Source organism: Cervus canadensis, chromosome 18 (assembly GCF_019320065.1).
Source record: "Cervus canadensis isolate Bull #8, Minnesota chromosome 18, ASM1932006v1, whole genome shotgun sequence".
Classification (NCBI taxonomy): domain Eukaryota; kingdom Metazoa; phylum Chordata; class Mammalia; order Artiodactyla; family Cervidae; genus Cervus; species Cervus canadensis.
This window is the reverse complement of record NC_057403.1, coordinates 21,288,114-21,300,592: the sequence shown is the minus strand read 5'-3', so window position 1 is coordinate 21,300,592 and position 12,479 is coordinate 21,288,114. Positions and strand designations below refer to the sequence as shown.

The following is a 12,479-nucleotide window of genomic DNA, read 5'->3' as shown; positions in this document are numbered from 1 at the left end:
GAAGATGGGTTTTTTCAGTCTCTGCTTTCAATTCTTTTGGATAAAAAACCCAGAAGTCAAATTGCTGGGTCATATAGTAATTTTATTTCTGATTATTTGAGAAACATCCATACCGTTTTCCATCGAAGAGGTGCCATTTTACATTCCCAAAGACAGTGCACAAGGGTTCCATTTCTCCACATCTTTACCAACACTTGTCATTTTCTGGTTTTAGATCGGAGCCATCTTAATTGGTGTGAGGTGGTAGCTCTTTGTGGTTTTTTTATTTTTTGATCATTTCTTTATTTATTTTTGGCTGTGCCAGGTCTTCGCTGCTGTCCTTGGGCTTTCTTTAGTTCTGGAGATCGGGGGCTACTCTGTAACTGTGGTACCTGGGCTTCTCGTTGTGGCTTCTCTTGTTGCGGAGCACAGGCTCCAGGGGGACACGGGCTTCAGTAGTTGCCGCATGTGGGCGCAGCAGTTGCAGTTCACAGGCTCTAGAGCACTGGCTCAGCAGTTGTGGTGCACAAGCTTAGCGGCTCCTTGGCACGAGGGATCTTCCTGGACCAGGGATCGAACCCGTGTCCCCTGCATTGGCAGGAGGATTCTTATCCACTGCACCACCAGGAAGGTCCTCTCACTGTGGTTCTGATTTGCATTCTCCTAATGCTCAGTGACGCTGAGCATCTTTTCAAGTGCTAATTTGCCATTCTTAGCTCTTCTTTGGAGAAGTATCTATTCAAATCCTTTGCCATTTTTAACTGAAACTAACATTTAATTAATCTCTATATGTTATATTTTCTTAAAGAGATCTCTAGCCTTTCCTATCCTATTGTTTTCCTCTATTTCTTTGCATTGATCACTGAGGAAGGCTTTCTTATCTCTCCTTGCTGTTCTTTGGGACTCTGCATTCAGATGGGTATATCTTTCCTTTTCTCCTGTGCCTTTAGCGCCTCTTCTTTTCTCAGCTATTTGTAAGACTTCCTCAGACAACCATTTTGCCTTTTTGCATTTCTTTTTCTTGGGGATGATCTTGGTCACTGCCTCCTGTACAATGTCACGAACCTGTTTGTAGTTCTTCAGGCACTCTGTCTATCATGTGTAATCCCTTGAATCTATTTGTCACTTCCACTGTATAATCGTAAGGGGTTTGATTTAGGTCATACCTGAATGGTCTAGTGGTTTTCCCTACTTTCTTCAATTTAAGTCAGAATTTTGCAATAAGGAGTTCATGATCTGAACCACAGTCAGCTCCCAGTCTTGTTTTTGCTGACCGTATAAAGCTTCTCCATCTTCGGCTGCAAAGAATGTAATCACTCTGATTTCAGTATTGACCATTTGGTAATGTCCATGTGTAGAGTTGTCTCTTGTGTTGTTGGAAGAGGGTGTTTGCTATGACCCTCTTAAAGTTTGCAAAACTGTTAGCCTTTGCCCTACTTCATTTTGGAAAGAGAGAGATACAGTGGATGTGAGTATTAATAAGGTATATTCAAGTATTTATTGTACTGCTCCTGCAAATTTTCTCTAGGTTTGAAGATTTAAAAAAAAAAAAAAAAAACCCAGGGCAAAAACAATGTACATTTTCCTCTTCTGTGGAGTCACTGAATTTGTTAAATATTTATGGAGCACCTAGGGCGTGTCAGACATTAGACAAGAGCAGTGAACACAACCCTGACCTTGGGGCACTAGCATACCAGGAGCTCATCATGTATCACAAGGTTTATTTGCTTCTCAGCACTTAATGCTGTGTCATGATCTTATTTACTAATCTGTTTACTAGGTTTTACATTTCTTTTTCTGGCTGCACCCCCTTCCACCTCTGCCAGAAGGAACCCCATGAACAGGAACTGTGTCCATCTCCTTCAGTCTGTCTCCAGTGCCCAGTACAGAGTGGGCTTTCCACTGACATTTCTTTAACTGTAAACTATGTGAGTAGAGACTATCTCTGTTTGCCTCCGAGCTCCATCAGGCACCTAGAACTGGGCCGGGCACATAGTAGGTGTTCAGTAAATATCTGTTGAATTAAAGAATGTAAGTGGTGAAGACAGCAAGGATCTCCTGCTTTTCTCAGCTCTAACCCTAGTTTCTGGAGGAGCATCTGGCACACAGTAGGTGCTCAGTACACATAAGGTAAAAGAATGAATGTTAGATCCAAGAGGGCAGGGCAGAGACTTCTGGGTTTTGAAGACTGTCTCTTTAGCTCCAGTTCCACGCCCGGCACATAGTAGGTGCTCAGCCAACTCGCCCCAGGCGCACTCCCCTGGGCCTCCCTGACCCCGCCTCTGCCTGAGGGGCGGGGCCGACCGGGGTGCCCTCTGTGACGTCACAAAGGCCCCGCCATGCCTCTGGCCTGGGCCCTTCTGCTGCTCCTGGGCCTGAGCGCCCGCCGAGACTGGGGCTGCCTGCAGTGTGACCACTCGGTGCGGGAGGCCTTGAAGCAGCTGCGCCTCGCCCTCATCCCCAGCCGGTTCCAACAAGGGCAGCTGCAGGCCCGCGCTCAGGTCGTGCTGCGGGGCATGGAAGGGCCTTTCTTCCGGGACTACGCGCTGAACGCCTTTGTGGGCAGAGTGGGTGCGTGCTGGGGCGGGGAGAGGGCCCTGGACCTTGGCGAAAGGGCCCAGTGGGCTAGCTGGAGGCTGGGCGGGGAGGCCACGCCCTCGAGAGGGGGAGGGCGGGGCCAGTCCCTTGGCTTTCCCAGGGACCCACGGGAATTTCCTCCCCTCTCGTCCCCAGGGATAGACCATCTGGACCTAGTGGCGTCCTTTGTCAAGAATCAAACAAGCAACTTAATGGCTAATTCTCTGAGAGGTAGGAGCTAAGAGGGAAAACCTTCTCCCAGCTCCCTTGCCTCTCCTCCCTTTCCATCGGTCCACTAGGCCTTCTCTTCATATAAAAATAAAAGCAATCGCACGTATAGCCTTTACTGTGTGTCTGACAAAGTTCTAGAAAAGCCTAGGACAGTTCATCAAGGTGGGCGTTGTTGTGATCTGCCCTTTACAGAGGGGAAGACTGAGGCTCAGAGCGGTTAGGCAACATGCCAGCCCCGTTTTTTTGTTTGTTGCAAATAAAGTTTTATTGGAACACAACCACACCCATTTATGTATGTATTGTTTATGTTGCTCCTGCTCAGCAAGGCAGAGCTGAGTAGGAACAATGACCATATGGCCTTTAACGCTGAAAATATTGACTGTCTGGATGGAACTTCACAAAAAAGCTTATAGCCGCAGGTCTCAACTCGGGCTGTAGGCTGGAATCCCGTGGGAAACTTTTAAAACAGTCTAGGAGCTCAGGCAGCAGCCCCTGCCAATTAAATCAGAATATAGGGGACGGGGCCTAAACATAGTCATTTTTAAAGCTCTCACCTCTTAAAAAAATGATTTTTATATTTGGAAGAAATTCTGATAGAAAAGTTGCATGAATAATACAATAAGCACCTACATACCATTCTTTTTAATAGTTTTATTTGGCTGTGCCACGTCTTAGTTGCAGCATGTGGAATCCAGTTCCCCAACCAGGGATCAAACCAGGGCCCCCTGCATTGGGAGCAGGACGTCTTAGCCACTGTAAAGTGAAAGTAAAGTCACTCATTTGTGTCCAACTCTTTGGGACCCCGTGGACTGCAGCCTATCAGGCTCCTCCATCCATGGGATTTTCCAGGCAAGATTACTGGAGTGGGATGCCATTTCCTTCTCCAGAGGATCTTCCTGACCCAGGGATCAAACCTGGGTCTCCCGCATTGTAGGCAGACACTTTCCTGTCTGAGCCACCAGGGAAATCACCATTCTTAATATTTCACTACATGGTAACCTATTGCCACATTTGGTCTGTGTGTGTGTGTGTGTAACCATTTCAGAGTTAGTGACACTTCAACTCTAAATTCTTCAGCAGGCAATCTCCTAAAAACAAAGGACATTCTCTTGCACAATGAATGTAACTTGGAATTTATATTACAGTGTATACAGATTTATATTACAATTCCATACTATCATCTAATAATTAATCTTCATTCAAATGTTCCCAATTGTCTCAATCATGCCATTCATCGCTAGTTTTCTTTCAATCCTGGATCTGTTCTGATTCAGCTGTCTCTTATGACAATGGCATCTTTGAAGAGCCTGGGTCAATGATTCTACCAACTAATATTATTGGAGGTTGGCTACATAGGCATGGAACACCCAAGTGGCTGATCTTAGTTATTCTGTCTCCAGCTCCCCCAGAGATCAACCTGCTACCTTGTGGCCCACAGCCACCACCATGAATCACATCGTTAGCATAGACTATATGGTGTGGCCCAAGGCTCCCAAGTAAAGAAAGACACACTTGACAAGCAGGATATTCCAAAGGACTTAGAGGTTACCTCCCAGGAGGTAGGGAGTCAGCTGAGAGCCAAAGCTTTTGTGGAATGTGCACATTTGAACAATTCAGGCCTCCTGAGTTCACCCTTCACTGCACTGTATGTCAAATGGGGACAAATGCCATGGAGAAAAGAATAAAGCAGGGACCAGGGGATAGGGAGTGCTGGGAATAGGGGCAGGGCTTGCAGGTAAAAACAGGGCAACCAGGGGACTTCCCTGGTAGTCCAGTGGTTAAGACTCTGCACTTCCACTGCAAGGGGCCTGGGTTCAATCCCTGGTCTGGGAACTAAGATCTCACATGCAGCGTGGTGCAGCCAAAAATAAAAAAATAAATACATAAAAGGATGGATTTTTAAAAAATTGGGCTGCCAAGAAGGTTGTCACTGAAAGATCAGCATATGAGAAAAGATGTGGAGGAGAGGGGGAAGCAACTATGAAGGGGTAGAAGTCTAGGGTAGAAGGCTGAAGGCAGAAAGGATAACCACTGTAATACCTGAGATGGGTCAATGATTGGCATATTCATAGAACCTCAAGGAGGCCAGGGAGGCTGGAGTGGAGAGAATAGAGAGCAAGGGAGAACTGTAGAGGATGAGATTCTAGAGGTAACGGGGTGGGCATGCATAGATTGGTACCCATTAATTGGTAGGGACTTATAATAATCAGGACTTTTGACTTCTACTCTGGGTCACATAGGAGGATTCTGAGCAGAACCGTGATGCTAGTGAACTGCCTGAGCTTTTAATGGGGTCCCTCTGTCTGCAGAGAACAGATTTAGCGGGGCAAGAGGGAAGGCTGGGGGACCAGTGAGAAGGTTGTAGCAATCAATGGCCCAGGCAAGAGACGATGATGGCTGGCACCAGGATGGCAGCATTGGAGGAGGTAAGAAATGTTGGATTTCTGGACCTCTCTTGAATATTCACAGACAGGGTTTGCTCAAATGCATGTTGACAAATTGCATGTGAAATGTAAGAAAAAAGAGTCAAAGCACCAAGGATTTTGGCTTGGGTAACTAGAAACATGATGGCTCCCTCAATGAAGATGGAACAGACTTCGTCTTCACAGATGGAGTTGGAAGTGGGTTTGGAGGAGGATATCAAGGTTCAGTCTTAGACTCATTGAGTTTAAGATGCCTGTTAGACATTGAAGGTGGAGATCCTGAATGGGTAGTTAGATATATACCCCTGGATATCAGCGAGTGGTGTAGGTTAGTGACACCAGCTCAGGAGGCATCAGTGTATATAGAACGGTGGTGTCCAATGGAGATATGTGAGGCACAAATAGTCACACAGGTCATTTAAAAATTTCTGGTAGCCACTTCTTTGAAAAAGGTAAACAGAAGCAGGTAAAATAAACTTTAATAGATTTTATTTAACCTAATACCTGAAATGTTACTGTCTGAACATGAGATCAACACAAAAACTATTGAGACATCGTACAGTTATTTTTTTCATACCATGTCTTTGAAATCCAGCATACATTTTATACTAACATCATCTCTCAATTCAAACTAGCCCATTTCAAGTGCTCAATCCTCATGTGTATCTAGTGACTGCCATATTGGACAGTGCATGTCCAGGTAATATACGAAGCTATTCAGCTGGATGAAATCATGAAGGTGTGAATGTAGACAGAATAGAAGAAAAAAGAGAGCAGGTCAGGGAAAAGGAGAGGAGAGGTGCTCGAGTCCACCCTTCTATTACTTACCAGATGAGGAAACTGAGGCCACAGGAGGATGGTTTAGCCTGGGTCCTGGCAGCGGATCAGAAGGTAGATGTAGGTCCTCCAGGCCATAGATTTTCCCAGTGGATCCAGAGGAATAGACAGTCTTGCTTAGAAAAGGAGTTTCCTCATCCCTCCTCTCTTCTTTTAAATATTTGTTTTGTCTGCATCTCAACTGGGGATACACCAGTTGAGATGGTGTATCTCAACTGAAATACACCTGATGGTGTATTTCACCTGCCCTCGGCAGTGAAAGTTCAGAGTCCTAACCAATGGACCGGCAGGGAATTCCTATCACCCCCTCTCTTTGAAGCTGCAGGTGGGGCGGCTTGCTGAGTGCCTCCCACCAAATAAGGATCTGTTTCCTTCCTCAGATGAGCCTCTGCTGGATGAGCTGGTGACTCTTAGGGAGAGGGTAATCAAGGAACTCAAGAAAGTGTTAAGATCATATGAATTAAAAGGTGTGGCATCTCTCTCCACTAAGCCCCTTTCTCCCCTTCCTCATCACCACTTGATTCCCTTCTCCCACCTTGTCTTCCAAACTCCTCTCTTAACTCGCCTATGACTCAGCCTTCTCTGCCTCTCCCCCAAAATCCCTTCTCTCCTTTTCCAATCTCACTCCTTCCTCCCTCTCCCAGTCCTTTCCCATTAAATTCTTAAATTGCTGGCCCAATCTAAGTCACCTCTGTTCTTTTCTCTTGCAGCCTGCGATCCCAAAATTTGCCGTAAGTCCTGGGTTTCTTGTCTGTTCTTCCCTTTGCTACCCTCCTACCCTTTTGGGCTTCCCTTGTGGCTCAGCTGGTAAAGAATCCGCCTGCAATGTGGGAGACCTGGGTTCGGAAGATCCCCTGGAGAAGGGAAAGGCTACCCACTTCAGTATTCTGGCCTGGAGAATTCCATGGACTGTATAGTCCATTGAATCACAAAGAGTCGGACATGACTGAGCAACTTTCACTTCACTTTACCCCCTTTTGACCTTGTCCCCCCCAAATCAAGCCCTGCTATCACACCTACTCCACCTGGTGTTTCCTCCACCCCAAAGATATGGCACCAAGGGATATCTGATTTTTGAGGGCTTATGAAAGTCATTGCAACCTTCAAAAAAGGATTTGTGGGGGAGATTTTAGGCTAGGATAGGCTATGTTGTAATGAAAAATAAACCCCTACATTTCAGTGGTTTAACAGAAAAGGTTTATTTCTCTTTTGCCAAAACTCCATTGAGAGTTGAACAGATCTTCCAAGTGGCTCAAGGGTCCAGGCTGCACCTATGTCATGGCTGCTAAGCTAGCTTCAGAAGGGAGAATGAATAGAGAATCCCGCAGGGCCTTTTATAACTAGGTCTGGGAGTGACATACATCCCTCTGCCCACTTTCCATTGGCCAGAACTCAGTCACATGGGTGCAAACTACTGCAAAGGAGCTTGGGAAATGTAGTCTTCCTGTGTGTCAGGAAGCGGGGAAGGCACATGAGTGAGCAGGCAGCCAGTCTGTGCCTCCAGGGGCAGCAGAATAGGAATAGAGAAGTACACACATTCTTTCGGTAGACATTTAATTTAAAATCAATTTAACATAATCACATGTCTACCAACTGAATGTTAAGTCAACTACACAACTGAGTTCCACTCTTCAGTAATTATGTACTTATTATTTTTAATGTGACCCATCAGTGCATTGAGCAAAATGGGACCTCCAAATTCAGGAAGGCCAAGGGACTCCCTCTCTTCTTTCCCCTTCTGCCTTCCTGCCCTTTGCCAGTCCTCTGATATCTCCCCTTATCCCACTTCTCCCTTTCCTCTTGCTCAGGCTTGCTGAAAGAAGAAGTCCTGGATTGTTTACATTGTCAGATGATCAGTCCCAAATGCATCAGAGCAAAGTACTGTTTCAGTAAGCTCCTAGGGTAGGGGAAGGCATGGGACAGGTGCATGAGAGGTGAAGTCAGCCACATCCCAGTGAATACGGCTTTTTAAAAAGATGTTTGTGTATTTATTTGTTTGGCTGTACCAGGTCTTAGCTGCAGCATGTGGGATCTAATTCTCTGATCAGGGATGGAACACACGGCCCCCTGTATTGGGAGTGCGGGCAGAGTCTTAGCCACCCGACCATGAGAGAACTCCTGAATATGGCTTTTGAGGTCTCCCACATACAACCTTGAACACTTCCCTTGCCATTTGATTACTGTATGGCACAGAAGTTGCTTCCATGTTCTGAAATTCACTTTCCTCCTCCTAATTCCTCCTCTGTAACTTTACAATGCTTCTAAGGCCAAAATGGCAGGTACTTGAAAAGCATTTTATTTATAGCCAGTGCCATACTTGGGGACTATGGCAGGATGTGCTGAATTCACTCATTCAGAGGCTTTAAAAATATGTATCTTTATAGTACAAAGCATGATACAGTGAACTGCTATAAATCCATCAAGATTGAAAAGTCATGTTCAACCTTTTCACATGCTGTTCCCACTCTCTCTCTCACTTTCCTCTCTCTTCCTTACTTCAATAAAGTCTCAGAATTCCCCTCCTCAGAGACAGCTCCCTGATCACACACTAAAGGATCACTTCCCTGTGAGATGTGGGCTTCCCTGTGGCTCAGATGGTAAAGAATCTGCCTGCACTGCAGGAGACCTGGTTTTATCTCTGGGTCAAGAAGATCCCCTGAAGAAGGGAATGGCAACCCACTCCAGTATTCTTGCCTGGAGAATTCTGTGGACAGAGGAAACAGGCAGGCTACAGTCCATGGGGTTGCAAAGAGTCAGAACTGAGGGACTAGCATTTTCACCAAGTCCTCCCCGCCACCTCCACCCCCCATCGAATGAGATGCATTTGGCGCTGGGCTCTTCACTGTCAATGTGCTGCTATGTTGACTGCTCCATGAGGGCAAGGATGTTTGCCACAGGAATTCCCAGCAGTATCCCAAAAGCCTAGAACGATGCCTGGGACACAGAATATGAGGAATGGATGAATGAAAAACTCAGACCCAGGAAAGGGCAGGGACCAAGCAGGGAGAAGCGGGAGAGGGGCCTGACCCTGGCCAGGTTGCCGAGTGAGCAGATTGGTGTGGGTGCATGCCCAAGGAAGGGTGATGACTTGGAGGTCGGGCTGTTTCCCCTCCCTCCCCACCGCCCGCCCCTCCACCCCAGTCGACGGGCAGCCCCGCATGGACCTGCAGTATCATAAGAAAAATGAATTCCAATGGAATCCTGGCCTGACTGGCAGCATCATTTCCGTGTGTCTGGCTGTCTTGGCCTTCGGTGTCATCGTGGCTTCGTGAGTCATCCCTGCCCTCTCCTGAGGTCGCCAAATGCCCCCACTGGGCCCCTCAAGGAAAGGCACTGCCCTGGATCAGTCACTCTCTCATTTGGGAATCTCTCCACAGTCACTTTATGCCTCTGTCTCTCCGCCCCCTCACTATCTCTTTTTCCTTTCTTTCATATCTCTCTGACCATCTCTCGCTCTCCTCTCTGCTTCCTCCCCCACCCCTGGGCCCCATTATCTCTTTCCTGGGTCCTCAATCCAGAGCCTCCTGTCGTTTTCCCTTCTTTCTGTTTCCACATTTTATACCCTCTCTCCCAGTCCCAACTTTTCTCTCCTCCCTCCTCATGTAACTGATTGGCTGAGAACCCTGGAAATCTGCCCGGAGACTCATGATGTCACTGGCTGAGCCAAATAAAGCCGATGATTGGAGGGATGGTTTTGGGTGGTCGGTAGACCTGGTGGGGGTCTGAAGTTCTTTTTCTAACCGGTGGGCTTTTTCTCTCTGACCAGGGCTATTACATACAGGCGAAACCGAAAACTCCTGCTTCAGTAGGGCGCTGGTTTTGAGGTCTGTAAGGGGAAAGGAAAAGAAGTTTATTAAAGTCTGTGACAAATTCCTCTATGTCTCCATCAGTATCTGGAGGACTCTGCCTCAGCTGGTGTCCGGCTCTGCTCCCCTGACTGAGTGCTTCTCAAGGGTTGGGACCATGTCTCACTCATCTGTCAATTCCAATTGCCCTAATTCAAAGTAGAAGTTATTTAGACTTTCAAGAGTGATCGATAACCTACGATGAGGACTTGAAGGGGGCAAGCATTCCTACTTTTTTGGGGGGGGAAAAATGCATCTGAAAGGAGAAGCACTGTGGTGCGACCATAAAGGTCAAAAGCTTGCCTGTTGCCTGATACCTATCTTACCTGTTGCCAAGATACCAATTTTAATACCTGCACAGTAGAGCTCACTTTGGGGCGGTCTTGAAGAGAGATAACAGAGGAGGTGACCTCTGAAACAGAACCATCTCCAATTGAGAGGATTTTAGAGTTGTTTCCAGCCTCTCCAAGTGTAGGCGTACTTCTCAGGAGGCCACGTCGCTCCTGATGCGCTCGCCGTCCCCTTCACCTGCACCACTGGCCTGTGTTTGGGGGTATTGCAGCCCCTTCGGAGATGCTCACTTCTTAAGCTGGTGGGCAGACCAATGCCTACCCTGGGAAAGGTTTTAGCTTGGGGGGATGAAGAGAGCCTAAGCTGGTGGCTTCAAAATGCTTTTTGCTTGGGTAGTAGTGTTTTTTTGGTTTTTAGAAATATTTTCACACTACAGGTCCAGCCACTGCCTATGTTCCTGGGAATTTCCTTGGAGTAATGCACAATAGATGGGTACTTAAACTGTTCATAAATTATAGTGTGATAAAAAAAATTATAGTGTGATGAGAGCTCCAGGAGAGCTCAGTCTGGGGTGGGAGAGACAGATAGTTACCTAATAATTACAATACAGCAATTATTATACTATCAAGGTGGTGGGAACCCAAGGGTGGGAGTTGCCAATTCTGGCTAGGCCAAATAGCAATGAAATGGAGCAGGACTCCATGGTCCTTTCCCCCATGTCCTCAGCCAGCCTTTTTTTTTTTTTTTTTTCCTGTGCAAAAACTTCAACTAAAGAATAAGCATCATCAGAAAAATGAGAAAATGCAGAAGAAAAAAAACAGAAAATAATGCAACAAGACTAAATAAGAGTTTAGTATTTAAACATGGTTAAGGAACTTTGGTTCCTTCTCAGGGGTTATAGCTAATAGTCTGAGCCACATCCTATGAGCTGTCTTGTAGATATTTAAATACCATCCCCATCACGTGGAAGAAGTTATATACATGATGGCCAGACTGTAGCTGTGACATAAACTGCAACTGTTCTGAGAATTGACCTCAAGAAAATAGGAACAAATTGATCTTGGATCTGAAGATTAGTTGTACTTAAAATAATCAAGATGCCGCTAGTCAGCCCACCGATGACCAACTTCAAGATGACCGTCAGAGCTGACTGTGCTGTGTCTGCATGTAGTCCCCTCTCTCAGCCTATAAAAGCTTTGTCCACTGGTTGTGTGTGGGGGTGTCCGCCATCCCCCCAAGTTCAGTTCAGTTCAGTCGCTCAGTCGTGTCCAACTCTTTGCGACTCCATGAACCGCAGCACTCCACGCCTCCCTGTCCGTCACCAACTCCCGGAGTTTACTCAAACTCATGTCCATTGAGTCGGTGATGCCATCGAACCATCTCATCCTCTGTTGTCCCCTTTTCCTCCTGCTCTCAATCTTTCCCAGGGTCAGGATCTTTTCAAATGAGTCAGCTCTTCGCATCAGGTGGCCAGAGTACTGGAGTTTCAGCTTCAACATCAGTCCTTCCAATGAACACCCAGGACTTATCTCCTTTAGGATGGACTGGTTGGATCTCCTTGCAGTTCAAGGGACTCTCAGGAGTCTTCTCCAACACCACAGTTCAAAAGCATCAATTCTTTGGCACTCAGCTTTCTTTATAGTCCAACTCTCACATCCATACATGACTACTGGAAAAACCATAGCCTTGACTAGATGGAACTTTGTTGACAATGTAATGTCTCTGCTTTTTTATATGCTGTCTAGGTTGGCCATAACTTTCCTTCCAAGGAGTAAGCGTCTTTTAATTTCATGGCTGCAATTACCATCTGCAGTGATTTTGGAGCCCCCAAAAATAAAGTCAGCCACTGTTTCCACTGTTTCCCCATCTATTTGCCATGAAGAGCAATATTGCATAGGAACCTGGAATGTTAGGTCCATGAATCAAGGCAAATTGGAAGTGGTCAAACAGGAAATGGCAAGAGTGAACATCGACATTCTAGGAATCAGCGAACCAAGATGGACTAAAATGGGTGAATTTAACTCAGATATCCACTACTGTGGTCATGAATCCCTGAGAAGAAATGGACTAGCCATCATAGTCAACAAGAGTCCAAAATGCAGTACTTGGATGCAATCTCAAAAACGACAGAATGATCTCTGTTCATTTCCAAGGCAAACCATTCAGTATCACAGTAATCCAAGTCTATGGCCTGACCAGTAACGCTGAAGAAGCTGAAGTTGAATGGTTCTATGAAGACCTACAAGACCTTTTAAAACTAACACCCAAAAAAGATGTCTTTTTCATTATAGGGGAC

The 12,479-nt window shown here is 46.2% G+C and overlaps 1 protein-coding gene and 1 non-coding gene across 2 annotated transcripts; both read left to right on the top strand.

Annotated features, from left to right (window-relative positions):
- Positions 1–2,318: 2,318 nt before the first annotated feature.
- Positions 2,319–10,048, top strand: IZUMO2 (IZUMO family member 2). The gene is made up of 7 exons (XM_043434917.1): positions 2,319–2,550; positions 2,713–2,787; positions 6,428–6,514; positions 6,758–6,778; positions 7,856–7,936; positions 9,189–9,315; positions 9,814–10,048. The coding sequence occupies exons 1-7, from the start codon at positions 2,319–2,321 to the stop codon at positions 9,854–9,856; spliced, it is 666 nt and encodes a 221-aa protein (XP_043290852.1). The 3' UTR covers positions 9,857–10,048.
- TRNAG-UCC lies at positions 4,548–4,620 on the top strand. Its single transcript has one exon. It is a non-coding gene; the product is annotated as a tRNA-Gly (tRNA).
- Positions 10,049–12,479: the final 2,431 nt, after the last annotated feature.

Bases quoted from the DNA above. Each gene is read 5' to 3' on its own strand.
- IZUMO2 (XM_043434917.1), top strand. From the start codon at position 2,319: ATGCCTCTGGCCTGGGCCCTTCTGCTGCTCCTGGGCCTGAGCGCCCGC. The intron at 2,551-2,712 runs GTGCGTGCTGGG...TCTCGTCCCCAG, and splicing joins CGCCTTTGTGGGCAGAGTGG to GGATAGACCATCTGGACCTA. The intron at 6,779-7,855 runs GTAAGTCCTGGG...CCTCTTGCTCAG, and splicing joins CTGCGATCCCAAAATTTGCC to GCTTGCTGAAAGAAGAAGTC.